Source organism: Chenopodium album, chromosome 19, assembly GCF_948465745.1.
Source record: "Chenopodium album chromosome 19, dcCheAlbu1.1, whole genome shotgun sequence".
NCBI classification, from domain to species: domain Eukaryota; kingdom Viridiplantae; phylum Streptophyta; class Magnoliopsida; order Caryophyllales; family Amaranthaceae; genus Chenopodium; species Chenopodium album.
In genome coordinates this window covers 17,607,102-17,624,366 of record NC_137852.1, presented here as the reverse complement: position 1 = coordinate 17,624,366, position 17,265 = coordinate 17,607,102, and the positions used below count along the sequence as shown (strand labels likewise).

The following is a 17,265-nucleotide window of genomic DNA, read 5'->3' as shown; positions in this document are numbered from 1 at the left end:
AAATGAAGTTATTCAATATTCATACACTATTGTACGATTTTTAATTATCATTACTTATTTTGTAATTTTGTATTATTGAATTATCGTATATTCGTACCGGCTAGTCGGCTACCGTCATATAATAAAATAAGTTATTCTTCAATTTTTTGTGTTTTCGGATTATCGCACTAGTATTTTTTTTTTATTATATGCATTTTTGTTTTTAATTCGTTTTTTTTTAACATTTATTTTTTTTTTTTAAAAAAAAAAAAAAAAAAAAAAAAAATTAAAAACGGCACGGTTTGGCCCGCGGCCCGGCCCGGCACGGCCCGCTAGGCACGTGGGTCGTGCCGTGCCGTGGGCTGGGGTGTGCCAATTCCAGGCACGGCACGGCACGGCACGCCGCGGAGCCGGCACGGCACGGCACGGCACGGGCACCACCCCGGCACGGCCAGGCACAGCCCGCGGCGGCACGGGCACGGCCCGTGCCCATGTTTAATCCCACTAGTGAGCAAAAAAAAAATGATCATCATTCTCTCTCCTAATTTTTATTTCTAAGAAAATTTGGGAGTAAGAATAATATAGAGTGTTTTTGTGATTTATGAAATTATACAAAAATATGTCAAAATGGATCTCTATGTATAGAGAAAAAAAATTACAATCGTTGCTGTTTTTTTTTTAATTCAAAATTGGCCAAAAAATAGCTGTTTTAATTTAATTATCGTTTGAAAACGGTAACATTTGTTGATTGGGTGAAGAGGCTAACAGGGAGAGAGTTGCTCATTGGAGAGTTGCTAGGCCCCACGTAGTTACTGTTCATCCTCAAATTTGCTCATATGATGAGCAAAATGAGAAATGCTCATGAGCATTTTTCAATATGCTCATTGATGGGGAACCATTTCTAACAAATTTGCTCACCATTTTTGCTCATGGGCAAAAAAATGCTCACTGATGTGAGTGCTCTTAACAAGTTAAGAGATACACGCTACGTGTGTACAATATATGAAACTAGTGAGTGACCCCAGACGTTGTCCCGAGTTGCTACTGTTGTAGACGTACAAATAATAAATTTTTTAGAAGGCTTTTCAAAACTGCAATTGTTATTGTCAAACCAAAATTGAGTTATTCTTTAAATATAGTTTTTTTATTTTTTTTTAATTGAACCTTGTAGTTTGCACTTATATGAATTTTTTTTCTATAAAAATAACATAGTTGATATTGGCTTAGATGGTTAAATAGTAATATGTGTAATAAGAGGTTTAGGAGCGCTTTTTAATATGCGAAGTACGAAGTAGGGAATAAAGAGTGAAGTAGGAAATGAATATGTGTTTTTTTTTATAATAATTAAACCATATGGTTTAAAGTTATATATATTTCTTTTTCATAATTATAACGTGTTTGATATTTAGCTTAGATGGCTAAAGAGTCAATTTTGTTGTAAGTGGTTTGGGGTTCAAATCCTCTTATCTTCATTTTTTTTATTTAGTGATGGTGTGGTATGTGGAGATGTTGGGTAGGTGACATGGCGTCGTCAAATGTTTGTGAAGTGACGTGGCGTCATGAATTGTTGGTGAAGTGACGTGGCATAATTTGGAAGAGGCTACATGGCGCATAGACATTTTAATAAACGTCTTTTAATATCTATCTATACTAGATTAGATGAAAAAAACTAATCGATTCAAGAATGGTTTTATTTTTTTTATGGAGAGTGAGAATAATTGAATATATAAATTTATGTGGAGCGGTTATTAAAGGGGAGTTATGATGGAATATTTTTAAAAAAAAAAAGAAAATAATTTATAAATTTTAACTGTAAGAGTAATTTCGCAACTTGAGAGTGATAATTTGGGGATAGTGAAATTTATCACCCAAAAGACCCTTTCACTTTATATATAGGACTAGTTTTGTACCCCGTGCAATGCCCGGGTTGTTTATTGAATTTAAGATAAATTTTTAATCTTTACACGATTTGTTAGATTGTGAAGTATATTATTTTAACCGATTAGTATATATTATAGTATAAATTAATCTATTTGATAATTTTTGAGAATTATAATCTAATAATGTTTTTAATAAAATTATAATTGAATTTGTACATTTGAAATATTGGTATTTTTATCGAAAATAAAACTAATGGAATCCATCCGGACCCGGTGCCTTAAGAGCACCCATTTCCTTTATCACCATATCAATTTCACGAATGGCCTTGTCAAGCTATTCCAGTCGTGGCTTGTAAACATTGGGACGATGTCACGAGGCAAATCCTCATGTGGCTGTTATTCTTCACTCTCGAATAAGGTAGTAAAAGAATTGACAATATTATTTTGTACCTCCGTTTAATCAATTAGCCACTGACCATCAATATTATTTCGCCATATATGAGCAATTGTGCTAAGGTGAAAGAAAGTGGTGTTACGATCACCGTCTTTAATCCATTCCACTCTTGATTTTTGATACCATAGCAATTCCTCTGGAGCAAGTACCTCATCAAGTTCCACCCTTAACTTTGATTCGAGCTTTATTAAATCTCTTGCTTTTTGAAGTGCAAGAGCTCGTTGCACACCCGCTATGCGTGCCATAAGGTTGCACTTCTTCTTGAAGATGTTATGAAAAGTCGAATTGTTCCACTCTTTCAAATCAGCAGCAAGTTGGTGAAGATTAGGCATGAGGGGGCCTCTTTATCCCACTTGCTTTCAATAAATCTCGAAAATTCTCATGAGTCATCCACGCCGCTTGAAAGTGAAAGGGCCGATTAATTTCTGAAAGGGGAGCAAAACCGTTTGGAGCAATAATTATTGGACAATGATCCGATTGGATTGCTGGAAGATGTTTTACAGAAGCATTGGGGAATCTTAGACTCCATTTTCCATTGCAAATGGCACGATCAAGCCTTGCACTCTTCCAAGTTGCAACCGAGTTCCCTCTAGACCAAGTATGCGAAACCCCACTGAACTCAATCTCTAGTAAGCCCACATCCTCTACCCATTCATTAAAACGAGCAGCTCTTCTAGACGTTTCAACACAGCACAAGCTTCTTTCCCATCGAAATCTTGTATCATTAAAGTCCCTTGCCAACATCCAAGGAACATTATGATTTGCAGCATAATCTTTTAACTCTCTCCACAATTCCTGTCTTTTCGAGGGGTCAGGGCTGCCATATACAGCTATAAAGTAGCATGGTATACCATCCACTCTCTTGATTTCCATAGTAATAAACGGATTGTGCTTATGAATAGGTTCGACCGTAACTAACTCTATTCTCCTATACACCCATATGCCACCACTAAAACCTTGAGCATCAACTCTAGTGTGGCCATTATTGCCAATAACATTAGCTATTCTCTCCGCCGGAGCTCCTCCCATGTGAGTTCCACAAGAGCAATCACATTCGGTTTATTAACTCTAACTATCTCCTTTTAAAGCAGACATGAATTCCCTTGTACATTCCAGGATAAACAAGAAATAGGCAGTGAGTTATAGGCCAAGTTTGCTAGGTTTGCATTCATTGTATCAAGTGAAAAAGAAGGGTTACTTAATTAAGCTTCTTCAATCAATCGAATAATTCGATTAATTTCAACTGGAATTTGGAGGTACAACACTAACTCTGGTGGCTCCAGCACTGGTTATATCCACGTCTCCATCCGGACTTCTATCAAATGAGTCAGGGGGTCTACTATGGTCAGGTAAGGATAATCCATCGGTTGTCCCACAAAGAGGGTCTTCTCCGGAGGGATAGAGAGAGTTATTACCTCCCTGCTGAACAAATCCATGTCTACTTACAGGTATCACTTCCTCTGCTTCCTCTGTTTTGACAACTATTATATCCTCTTGAAGTGCCCTCTGATTACTTGCTTCTGTTGAGTTGGCTTCACCGAACGTCAAATTCTCTTTTCCAGGATACAGCCTTCGAATTTTGCTAGCTGTAGAAAAGATTGTAGGTAACTCGTTCTCAATGGGCTTCAAGGGAGTTTTTTTTTTGGTAGGATTTTTCTGAGAAATATTCTTACTAGTAGAATTTCCTTTTTTATTTTTTGGAGCATTCAAATTTCTGGATTTATTAACTCCTAATTGGAAATTAATATCTTTTTGTTTATTTTGAGAATTATCTCCAAGATTAATAGCTGTACCAAAGATATTATCTTTGCTTAAACTATGCGAAGATAAAATTTCCATATCTTTTGTGTGCATATCTTCTAAGGCCAAATCTTCTTGTTGCTTATGCTGCCCAACTCCTTCCTCACTTAGCGCATCAAATCTTAACCCCAAAGATTTTGAAAAATTCTGTTTTGAAATTTGGATTGGCGCCCCATTTTTATTTTGATTTTTGTAGATGTAGCCCCACCATCTTTGGTGGTTTCCGGTGGTGGCTTATCTACCCTTGGATTCCTTTTCCGGACTGGTTTTTTAACCAACATCCATGAACCAAAATCGTTCTCTTCTTCAGGCCTTGGATGCTTCTCAATCGATCTCCTAGCACCTACATCTTGTTGATTAGCAATCACATTGTTAACTTGATCAACAATCATGTCTTGACTCGAAATTGTCGAGGCACACTGATCTTCAACATGCCAAAACATACCACATTTGTAACAGATTAGTTTAATCCCTTCATATTGGATTCTCCAAATCTTCCCTTTGAGCCAAAACTTTGAGATCAGGGGTTTTGACAAATCAATCTCAACACTCAGTCTTGTAAACTGTCCTCTTTCAGCATATGCAGTAGACTTATCTACCCTAATCACTTTGTCCATTCTTGCTCCTATTTTCTTAAGGAATTCTTTGTCAAAGTATTTCACAGATAAGTTCGAGATACGAACCCAAGCTATTAACACTTTAATTGAAGCTTCTTCAGGGATAAAATTGGGAGTCCATTTACGGATTATAAGGTATTTATCATCAATCAACCAAGGACCTTGAGTCAAGACAAAATTATAATCCTCTTGGTTATTGAATCAAGCGATGAAATACTTGCATCCTATGTCAATGAGGGACATTTCTCCTTTCAATTGCCATTTTCTCTTTAACCTATTCATTAAACCCATGTATCCCAAACTGCCATCAAACATTCGAATGATGAGAGTGTTCCTCCAAGGTCGACGCATTGCTCTTTTCTCTTCCTTTGTAAGTAGAATGATAGGGCACCTATCATTATCTACCACATCCTCTGGGGATACATCATCATCAGATACATCGTCCTCATCATTATCAAAGACATGGAAGTTACCATTTGCCATTGATTCCAATTGAGTATATGCCCTTCCCTGTGCACAGATTTAGGAACAATGGTCTGTTTGTTCAACAACCCTGGGATGAGGGTTTGAAGACTCAATCTCCATCTCAGAATTATCTCGATTCTCATCTCTATTGAAAATTTTGATGAGTAATTTTTCGTTTTGGCTTTTTGTTAGACCTAGCCACCTGGTCAGAGACCTCCGGTGTGATAAGCGGTGGTTGAGAGGGGTGTTGCGCTCTTTCCATTCGAGAGAGAATTTTTATTAACCAAATTTGGTATAGCACTACAAAAATAAAAGCTTTTTAGCAACTAAGTTTGGCAACAGATTTTTAAAACGTTGCTAAATAGCAACTATTATAATTTTTTTCATTACCTAATTAAAAGCGAATTTTATGCTTTAGTTTTTTAATAATTAATGGCTGCATGTTTTTGATTTGTTGCTGTTTAAAACACAATTTTCTTACTAGTTGTTACTAGATGACATCATATTTTTGTCTTGTTGCCATATAGTAACAAACTATAGCAACAAATATTTATTTGTATTGATTTGGAAACAAAGGCAATGAATTCTTGAATTGTTGCCATTAGAAACAAGTCGTCTAAACTATTATATTGTTGCTAGATGATAACGTATTTTTTTATTTGTTGCCATTGGAAACAAGTTGTGTTACATTTTGTTGTTAATTTATTTGTAATCCACTTTTTGCTATTAAGTATAAATTTTTGAGCTCGCCCAGGTTACTCATCATGAGTAACTTCAAATGTCACTCAAATGGCATTAAGCGTAAATAATGGCATTAGTTTGCAATAAAATCTGTTATTTTAATGAGGCTAGGTGAGTTGGCAAGTGGGAGCTTAGAGTTATTTGTTTAACGTCGTTAACTTGAGGTTTTGAAGGGTTAAGTCACGAAAACAGGGGAAACAAAAAGGGGGCCTCGACGACAGCCGTAGTTCTGGTGTCTTTATTAGGTCGACGATCGGCGAATATCCTGTGGTGTAAGTGTCGGCGTTGTTTAAGGTGCGTAATTGCTGATATTGTTGTGCTAGCTGCAAAATTGTTAGTGTTTATTGTTATTTAAATTTTGTCGGACATATTTGCGTGTACTTGTCGGATTGAAGTTTGAAATTTCTGATTTTGGGGTTGTTTGGTTGATTAATCGCTGTAATTAATTGTGATTTCGGCTGGAGTTTGGTTTGGTTTGGTTTGTTTTTGGTTGGTGTATGATTTAGTTTTGTAATAATTTTTGTGGAGCTATCTTACATTATATAGAATGACAAGATTTCCCAAAACACAACATTGTCTTGTACTCTTGTGTATAGTGACTTTCAGTCATATGAGTTTCTTGTTTGCACTTATGAAGTATTATTTTGCTTGAAGATGGATACTCATTTTCAGAAGTTTTTAGATGCTTGTGGACATTGTAAGTGTATGGAAAGAGATAAGCATGAAATTTCATTTGCACTCTTACAACAACTGCAGCTATCTTCTGAAATGTTTGAGTTCAATCTAGCATCAGTTTCTGGCTATCAGGTCAATCCAATTGCCTTCTTTCAGGAATGGCTCTTACTGTAGAACATTTAATTGGTGTGTCATGTCTTTGATTGCTTTAATTTGCTTGCATTGAAATTTTGTTTGATGATGCCTTCGTTTTTGTCCTGCACTCCTTTGCAATTACACAATGAATTGGTGTATAAAGGAGTTGAGTTTGCATTGAATTTTTGTTTTATGTTGCACTCCATTTTAGTGTGGTTGTGTTTAAGTTTGCTTGGATGCAATTGTTGTTTGGTCTGTAGTGTGGATTTCATTTTATTTTTCTGGGTTAGTTATGGTTTTCAATCTGTGATTGTAGGATTAAATGGATGCAATTGATGGGGAACATAGTGATTCTATTGCGTTTATGCAAACTGAGTTGTGCAGCAGTCCTAGTACATCCCCATTGGTTCCGATTGATGAAAATAAATGCATTGCTCCCCAGAGCGGAACTTCACTAGTTCCAGATTCTGTAGAAACTTGCACTGCTGTCATGTCATCACCCATTGGTACTACTCATACAATTGACACCATACATTCTAGTAATAGGGGTGTCCTTGAGTTAGAGCCTCCAAAGGTAGGTATGATTTTCAAAAACTGGGAAGATGTTGAAAGGTATTACAAAGAGTATGCTGAACAAGTAGGTTTTGGGGTGACTAGGTGTCAGTGGTCTTCATCTAAGAAAGATAAGAATGTAAAGCTTCAATGTACATGGAGGTGTGAGTGTTGGGGTCCACCTAACCTCAGGGCCAGAAGGGAAGCAAACAAATGGGCGAAGGCCATGAGTGAGGGTGGCACTGGAGGTGTTGTGAATGGTGTAATTGGTGAGGATGAGCTTGCCCGTGGGAAAAGGAAGTCCAAGAAATGCTTTTGCCTTGCAATGTTATATGCTGGTGTTACTGCAAAAGGTTCTTGGGAGGTTAGAAAGGTTGAGTTGAATCATGTGCATGAGGTAAACCCTAATTTGTCTAAATTAGTCAAAGAATATCGTATGAAGAAGTACACCGCTATAGTGAAGAGGAGGTTAGCCAATTATTTTGGGGAAGGGGTTCCTGTTAGAAAGATCCATGGTTGCTTAGCTGTGGATAAAAGGGGTGTTGAAAACATGCCAAGTGTTAAGGACCTCCAACATGAGGTGTACAAGGAAAGGAGGCTTAAAATGCAAGGTGGAGATGCTGCCGCCATGATGAGGTATTTTGAATACATGCAACGGGACAACCAAAATTTTTATCATGCTAGTCGGTTAGATGAAGAGGGTCGATTGAAAGACGTTATGTGGGTTGATGCTCGTAGTCGTGTTGGTTACGAGGATTTTGGCGATGCGGTGTGTTTTGATGCAACTTATTTGACTAACAAGTACGAGTTGCCATTTGCTAATTTTGTGGGGGTCAACCATCACGGCCAATCCATCCTCCTTGGATGTGCTCTTGTCTCTCATGAAACCACAGAGACTTATATATGGGTTTTTGAGCAATGGTTGCTGGCCATGAACAACAAAGCTCCTCAGGCAATACTCACTGATCAAGCACCTGCAATGCGTAGAGCATTAGCTGAAGTTATGCCCGGTTGTAGGCATAGATGGTGCATTTGGCATATTATAAAGAAACTGCCAGAGAAACTTGGGAAGCTAGAGCTGTAAGTTGTTCAGCAATACGTGTTTGTCTATGTTTTAATGTCTATTAGTTTAGTTATAAATTGCTTATTCCTACAGGTAACTTAGTTGTATGTATTGTCTCTTGTGAGAGCTCCTAGGTTCATAATTTGCTATAGTGTTGAGTTAGAGTTAAATCATTATTAAACTTGGTAGATTTTAATTTGTCATAATATTTAAATGAGAGGCTCATGAGGAGTAACCTGACAGTTGTTTTTGTTAACAGAAATGAACCAGAAAGTAGAAAGAAATGTTTTTATTTTGTTACAATTGAAATTTGACGGAGTAGACTACATTTCTAACTACATATTTATTTTGTTACAACTGAAATTTGACGGAATTTATCTAAGTACATTTTTTTGGATTAGATTTATTTAACATGCCTTTGAAATTTAAAAAGAGCTCGCCCAGGTTACTCATCATGAATTTAAAAAGAAATAAACATAGAGCATAGATACAACGACTTCAAAAATCCCTTGTTGTATTCCAATGATGTTATGGTTTTAGTAATATTTGTAATGTTTGAGCAGATACAACGAATTCAAAAATCCGTTGAAGGCCGTCATTTACGAGAGCTTTACGGCGAAAGAGTTTGAAAGTAGTTGGTGTGCTTTAATGAAAGAGTATGACCTCGTAGGAAATGATTGGTTAGAGGGTTTGTACGATGAGAGACACATGTGGGTGCCAGCCTTCATGAAAGAGTATTTTTGGGCAGGTATGAAGACTACCAAACGGGTGGAAAGCATTAATAGTTTTTTTGATGGTTTTGTTACAAGGAAAACCAAACTATTTGAATTTCAACAACAGTATTGCAAAGCTTTGGAGAAGGGTGTTGAAGATGAAACAATTGTAGATGACAAGGGGATGAAGTATGTGAGGAGGCTAGTAAGTGGTTTTAGGGTTGAAAAGTTATTCCAAAACTATATACCGATGCAAAATTTCAAGAAGTGCAACAGGAGTGTGCACGAATGTTGTACGTTGTTCATCACTTTCATCGACAATTAGATGAAACTAATTGGGAGTATGTGATGGAAGACAGGGTCTGGATTGTTCCAGAAGGTAGTAGCGAGGAAAAACTGACAGAGATGAGAAGGATGTACTCTGTGAAATTTAATTGTGTCACAAAAGAAGTAAAATGTGACTGTTGCAAGTTTGAAACATTTGGCATTCTTTGCAAGCACTCCATTCGGGTACTTGATCAAAATTATGTGAATGATTTACCAAAGAAGTACATCCTTGATCGGTGGAGGAAAGACGTACCAAGGAAGCATGTTCGGGTCGTAGTGCCATATCATGACCCCACCAAAAGCATTGAAGTGAAGAGGTTCAACTTGATGTTGTCTGAGTATGAGGCCGTGTTTGACGAAGCAGCTACGGCCGATGATGCAACTGTTGAAATTGTTATGAACAATTTAGCCAAGTTAAAAAATGATGTCAAGGAAAGCATGGAGAAGTTTAGGAACAAACAATTAATTGATTGTTCGGAATTACCTCCACCTTCTGAAATTGGATCTAATAGTCAACAGAGACAACATGGTCGTACTCCTACATCAGCTTTCGTGATAGAGCATGAGGTTGCGGGATCAGATATCCCTTCGGTGATGGAGGTATGTTTTCAGTCCCACAAAACAACCACCATGAAGGATCCAAAGATTTTGAAGAGGCCACGGGGTCGGCCTAAGGGCAATAGGAACAAGTCGTTGGCAGAGACAGGTTTCAAATTGCCTAAATGTAAACAGGGTGTTAACAAGAAAAATGTTCCACGTGGACAAGTTCCCAATGTGCTTCCCAAGAATCAAGTAAGTTTTTTTGTTAATTTTTTGTTTATTATGTTTATTTTAGCGGCTCTTATTTTAGTTTTTGTTATGTGTGTGTATTGGGGTTTATGGTTTTGTTGTCTTATATTTTGGGGTTTATGATTTTGTTGTCTCTTATATCAGACCAAAAAAAGTAGGGAGGCTGCTACATCCATTAATGGCAGTAATGGAAAAAAGAAGCGCGCAACAAAGGATGGAGATACCGTCGTGAAAAGAAAACGATATAAATGTGTGGTTGATGTGTCGTCTCCAACCCATTCATTTGAGTTTTAATCTGTTGGCCACATGGGCTTTGTGTCCATTAATGGGCATAATGAATTTTCAACATTTGTTTAAACATGGTCTGTATTTGTGTTTCAATTTACAAGCATTTCTGTAAATATGGCCTTTTTTGAAGTTGGGCCAAGTCTTTCAATGGGCCACTACTTTATGCAATTATGCTGATAATCAATTTAATGATGATCACAAGTTGGGCCAAGTCTTTCAATGGGCCACTGCTTTATATATAATTAAGTTGATTCGATCTTATGAACAATTTAAGGTTTTATTATTTTTATAATTAAAAAAAAACTTGATTATATACACCTCTAATAAAAAAAACTTAATTATATATATACCCCTCTAATAAAAAAATTGATAATAAATAAATTGATAATAAAAAAAATGATTAGATTGACAGGCTAGCTTAATTGTATTTGATTTAAATATTACTTTGTACTCGTAGTTGATTTGAATATCATCTAATTTCAGTGTCAATGATCACTTTAATATTTCAGTCTCGCTAACTCCTCTCTATATGATAAAACATACTTCATCTACATATTTCATTTATTATATCTCATATTTGAAACAATTCACATCAAATTTATTTCCATTTCTTATTACAAACAATTTCAATATTAATGAACTTCATTAGTCCAAGCATCAATCGGCCCAACTCAATTCGAAAAGCTTTTTATACTACTAATATAATTTAAGAAAATTGTTTATAATCAAAATGGGAGTACTTAGTGGTATTTTTAAAGTGACCTGAGAGTTGTTGTACTTAACACTCCAAATAAACTTAATTACTACGTACACGCTTTTAAACAAGCCTTGAACACTACAATCTCAAGATTTGAAAGTTGAAACCATTCCATAAGAGTTGATCTACGAACATGGCACTGACTCACGCAAACAGAAATTGGAGAAAGGGGGTAGATAGGAAGGAATATAAAGCCTCATAAGAAGACAAATGAAACCGAATAAAAGCGATGAAACTTAGAGACATAGGATTCCACTTAGATATAATTACATCCACATATACAACTCTTCATAATTCATCATTATCCTATAGCCATGTGCACCAAGCAGCTTTTAAATAAAGCCACAAAAAAAGGAAAAAAATGAAAAAAAATATATATACATTATTAGTATAAATATAGAACTAATGCTTTTATCACAACTACCAAATATAAATCTTACGCATATCCTCTACCAAAAAAAAATCCTCTACCAAGTATAAATCTTATGTATATCCATCAATTCACCTAAGTCACAAAATGCTTCGAAAAATAATACAATATCATATTAGCTTTCAACTTCCTTTCATCAACCAAAAAAAAATTCCAGCTTACCTCAAAATACCATTCCATATATCAAACTACTAAAAATCAACACCAAAGTTAATGTTAAATAAGGGAATCAAAAGTTAATGGTAATGTATTCCCTAATAATAATCTTCAATACAACTACGTTATCTTCAGTTGAATTCACTACGTGGGTGACGCAATGTATTAGAATTCGTTAATAGCTATTTAGGTAGTTTGTCAATAAAATATTCCATATAAATATTGACAATTAGACACCTAAATAGCACCCAAGTTTCGTGTTGAAGCCAACGAGATGGTTTTTACAGAAAAACCAATCTCCTACAAATAACTTGGGAAAAATGTGCCAATATGAAAAGCATTGGTATGATTTCAAGAATTTGTAATTTAGATGCTCTCGCAAATTAGCCGACATTACTTTCTGTGTATTTTAAAATTAATGTAATTTAAATATTGTTAGAAAGAGCAATCTATTTATTTTTGCTTTGCAATTCCGTTTTTATCTTTAATGTTGCAATACTATACTTTTCTAACTGCTTGTCTTTAAAATAACTCTAACTTCATAATGGTTGTGTTTATTACTAATGAAAACTGAAATTAAAATATATAATTGCACAGTTCTTATTAATTGCTTGCATTTAGTTAAGATGAGACACTAAGCGTTCATTATACTAAAGCACAAATATATGTAATCAGAAACGGGTTTGATATAATGAATTAAGCTTACAATTGGGCAATTGAGAAAATAGACTTTAGATTCCTGTGGTTTTCAGTAGTGGCTTACAATTGCCAACAAGCATCAATCTTCGGTCTGACAGACATAATTAATGTTGGGGGACCACGCGCATCTAAGGTTGATCAAAATAAGGTTGTGTTTACACATACAATAAGGTGGTATACGTCTCTAAATGAAAATAATCAGGTATTGATTGACAACAAACAACAAATTGAGTGCAAGATATTTCGTATGACTAGGAGTCTTAATGAAAAGAAGCAAGGAAACAGGAAAAAGAAAGGAAAACGTGCACTATAAAATAACACTAACAACAAACCCACTCAAAATTGTACAAGTAAAAAAAAAGATACTTTGCCAATAATGCACTTCTACACTTATACTTGATTAGAAAAAACATAAAAAAAAAAAATAAAAAAAAATAAAGAAGAATGTTTGGCTCAACAATACTACCTTTCACCAGTGCATTTAGCTATAAATACAGCACTTGCTCTTCTCATTCACAACAACAACATAACAATATCCTTTATAAGTTCTTATTTAAACTCATTTTACTCATTTTACAAAATGGCCCAAATGTAATGGCGCTAATAGCTTTCCAATTAGCCATATTCATAATGGGACCAACTATTATAATTTTTTTATTTAAACTCATTTTACACAAAGGCCCAAATGTAATGGCCCTAATAGCTTTCCAATTAGCCATATGGCATAATCATAATGGGCCCAACCTTTATAAGTTCTTATTTAAACTTATTTTACTCATTTTACAAAATGGCCCAAATGTAATGGCCCTAATAGCTTTCCAATTAGCCATATTCATAATGGGCCCAACCTTTATTATTTTTTTATTTAAACTCATTTTACAAAAAGGCCCAAATGTAATGGCCCTAATAGGATGACATAATCATAATGGGCTAATTTATAAGTTTTTATTAAAATACAATTTACAAAATGGCCCTAAATGTAATGGCCCTAATAGGGCCCATTATATATGCCCCATTATCTTAAATATTTTGCATATGGGCCAATAATAGGGCATATATAATGGGGGGCATATATGGGCCAATTTTGAATATGGGCCAAATTTGATGGGGCAAATTGACATTTTATAATTGTAAATATTTTGTGTTTTTTTGTTAAAGCAAAAGTGATGCTAATGAAAGCAACATATAAAAACAGTTACAATTGTGTTATTTTCAATTCTATTTTAAGTAGTAAAGCAAGTTAAAGCAAGTTACCACAAAATACTGCACCACAACATATCAGATCAATACTCCTTACATCAAGAGTTTATATTACATGACCAAAAGTAAGATTAAGGAGATCAAAAGTGGTGCAACCCTACAGTTTGTAACAAGTCTAGTAGTAGTTAACATAGTTTCGAAAATCTAATAAAACAAAAGTCCAACAACACACAGATGATTAACATAAGTTTTTGAAACCCAAAATACTGCGAATGCTACCCGCATATGTGAAACATCAAAGATCAACTGAAGAACATGACCATGTAGATGGGATTGATATCTGCCAACTCAACCACAGCTTTCTCACCTTCTTCAATCTTCACAGCGTCAGCGACTTTACGCATCCCATGCTTGATCTCGCATTTGGTGATGATTTTGTTGTTGTAGCGGTTTCTGGTGCTGTTGCTAGCCCCGCTGTTGTTCTTGCTGTTGTTGCTGCATCTCTTGTACACAATCCTCATTTTCACGTCCCAAGTTTTACCTTCCAAATACAGGATAACTGGAGTCTGGTCCTTAACTCCGTGAAAATATTCTCGAGCGAAGTCCAAAGGAATGTTCTGCATATAAAACACAATTCCAAAGGCTTATTCAAGCTGCTCTAAATTAATGAAATGAAATCAAAGTAGTGACAAATGAAAACTAATGAATTGAAATCAAAGTAGTCACAAATGAAAATCAATGAAATGAAATAATTACATAAAACAATACTAACATATAGCCCAGCCCAATTCATGGGCCTGTTGTGGACCAATTTTTTTTAAAAAAAAACAAAAAAAAAAAAATTTGTTGGTGATTAAAGCCTGTTTTTATTAATATAGCTAGTTTACTCAATCATAATGGCCTATAGTAACAATCAAGTTATGTCAAAAGACCATTCCACTTGGCCATTATACTAATTCTGTCACAATAATATAGAATAAAATGCTAGTTCTGCTTTATTATTAAATGTGGACCATCCCAATTAACATATATAATGATGAGGCCCAATTGGCCCAAATATAATGTTCTTAGATTAAAGCCTTATTATATTAGTTGTTTTTGGGCCTTGAGTTTGTGTGGTCATGAATCAGTACCTTTTGTTTTGGGTGGAGTTTCATTATTAAGCATAGTAAATTAGATTAAACTGTTTTCAAATAGTTTTACATTGTTCCATTACCTATAGATTTACATAATACTATTATATTTACCAAAAAAAAAAAAATTATAGAAAAATTAAAAATCAATTTAGTTCCTGACACATAGTCCCAGACTTGGGCTTCGGTCTGTCCACATGGGCTTGGGTAGGCCCAAAATTTTGCTGTACTTTAGAATTTATATGCTTGAGTTCAGCTTTGAGGAGACCACAATTAGTTTATCAACATTCCTTTATTTGGATTTTGGTTTTCACTTCAAAGTCTAAAAAGATTGTAGCCCAACATAGTAAATTGATTATCATGGCTAAATTATATCTCCTTTATTTTCCTTTGTTAATTTCATATCATTTCATATCATGGCTAAAAAGTATCATGGATTCATGGCTAAATTATATCTCCTTTTTTTTCCTTTGTTAATTTCATTTCATTATTGGGCTGACAAATAAAAATATAATCCAGTTACACTATTGGGCTGACAAATAGACAACAATTCACATAAGCCCATTGTTACTTATCAGCCCACTCCAATCACAGTTCTGCTTTTGATGTTTGGGTTTTTTTTTATCTTTCTAGCATAATATGAAGTCATGAATTTAAATCTTTCTATTCTAATCCCTAAATATGTGCTCTTTTATCTCATGTATTTTTCCACACTTTTATGGATAAGGAGAGTTATATAGCACCATTATTGTCCCTAAATCGAGGGCATAGATATATTTTGAAAAATAATGGATGATTTAGGTAACCTAAGTCCAAGAGTTTAACACACATAAGTAGATTAAAGGCACCAAAATGCCTTAGCTCTTAAAATCATAAACAAGCTTAACAACCATAAACAAGCTTAACAAACAAACACCCAAAATGGCAAAGTTGGTGACAAATAAAAAACACACACTACTTTAAATGACATAATTGAGGGTACATTGAAAATAAGTATAGAATCGAATCACAATAATAGAGATTAAAAGTGAAAACATACGATTGCGGGTTTGTCAACGTAGCCTTTGGTGAACGTGCAATGGAAGAACGGATCTTGCTGATGAAGCATCTCAACGGGGTTGAGCGCATAATCAATGGAATTGGCGCCAACAACTGTTATTTCTTCATCATCACGCCAAATGTGAACCTGGTACAAGATAACATCTACCACCTGTAGCACAAATCGTAGTCGGTCTCCAAGTTGCAAGTTGTTTGAGCTAGCAAACCTGCTCCACCCCTCACACAGAGCAGTTTCAAGTTCACCGGTGCTCCTTATCCGTTCCTTCACACTAACAGAGAATTTTCTGTTCTCTGTACCCCGTTGGAAGTACAAAACTCCCGGTTGAAACCTATGTCTAGTCCATAACTGCTTCACCTCCCTGGCCATACGCTTAGGAAGCGTCTGCCACCAAAAAAACAAATCCATTATAAACTTATCAAAGAATTCTAATCAACCAAAAGAGAGCCCGACAGACCGAACACTCAACAACAACTTACAACTTTTCTTAAGAGACGGTTACTGTCGATGATGAATTCATAGCGCCAACACGACATGGTTCACCTTGTTCACTTCAAAATTATATTTATGAACCAAAATTATGCACAAGTCAGTGACATAATTTAAAATATAAAACAACAACACTAAGTTATGGTCACTAAATAATCCATTGAATTCGAAGTTGATAGTACATAATCGCAAAGGTACATTTTTTTTTTTAAAAAAAAAACCTCAAAAAACAGAGACAACAACAATTCATATCAATTAACAAATCTCAAAAGCCAATTATTCCCAAAACGGAACTAAATGAGTAGACAAATCTCTCCCAACAACCACCATTATCAATTAACAACCAACATATGCATCCTAAAATTACTATCCATCCTAAAATATAACAAATGATTCAAACATATACATGATAATACAAAAATAATATCTACATTTTTAACATAATTCAAACACTACAAAACAATGACCATGATAATACAAAACCACTAACTATCATATCCATCCATATCAAATCAACATATAACAAATGCAACCCTTAGTCTATACGGATTACCTCAAAATAAAAGCCACTACTAACATAATTGAAATTATACATGAATTTAGTTGAAATAACCCTTACTTAATTAATTCCTATTTCATTTCTAAATTTAGTTGAAATAATTGAAATTTTACATGAATTACGTTTTACAACCAACAAATCAAGCAAAAATCGAAATTCAACAGCCAACAATTGAAGCAAAAATATAAATTTTATATAAACAAAAAAATCTGAAATCATGTAATTAAAAGGATTAAAATTAGAGAAGCTTACCTTAGACCGAAAATGGCGTGAGTAGAGCTAGAAGATGGAGAGCTTGGAGTGAGAA

At 34.9% G+C, this 17,265-nt stretch overlaps 2 protein-coding genes across 2 annotated transcripts; one reads left to right on the top strand and one right to left on the bottom strand.

Moving 5' to 3' along the window:
- Positions 1 to 2,637: 2,637 nt before the first annotated feature.
- LOC145594128 (uncharacterized) lies at positions 2,638 to 3,342 on the bottom strand. Its single transcript, XM_081650462.1, has one exon. The coding sequence runs from the start codon at positions 3,340 to 3,342 to the stop codon at positions 2,638 to 2,640; it is 705 nt and encodes a 234-aa protein (XP_081506588.1).
- Positions 3,343 to 7,068: 3,726 nt separating this feature from the next.
- On the top strand, positions 7,069 to 9,399 carry LOC145594127 (protein FAR-RED IMPAIRED RESPONSE 1-like). Its single transcript, XM_081650461.1, has 2 exons — positions 7,069 to 8,378; positions 8,925 to 9,399. The coding sequence occupies exons 1-2, from the start codon at positions 7,069 to 7,071 to the stop codon at positions 9,397 to 9,399; spliced, it is 1,785 nt and encodes a 594-aa protein (XP_081506587.1).
- Positions 9,400 to 17,265: the final 7,866 nt, after the last annotated feature.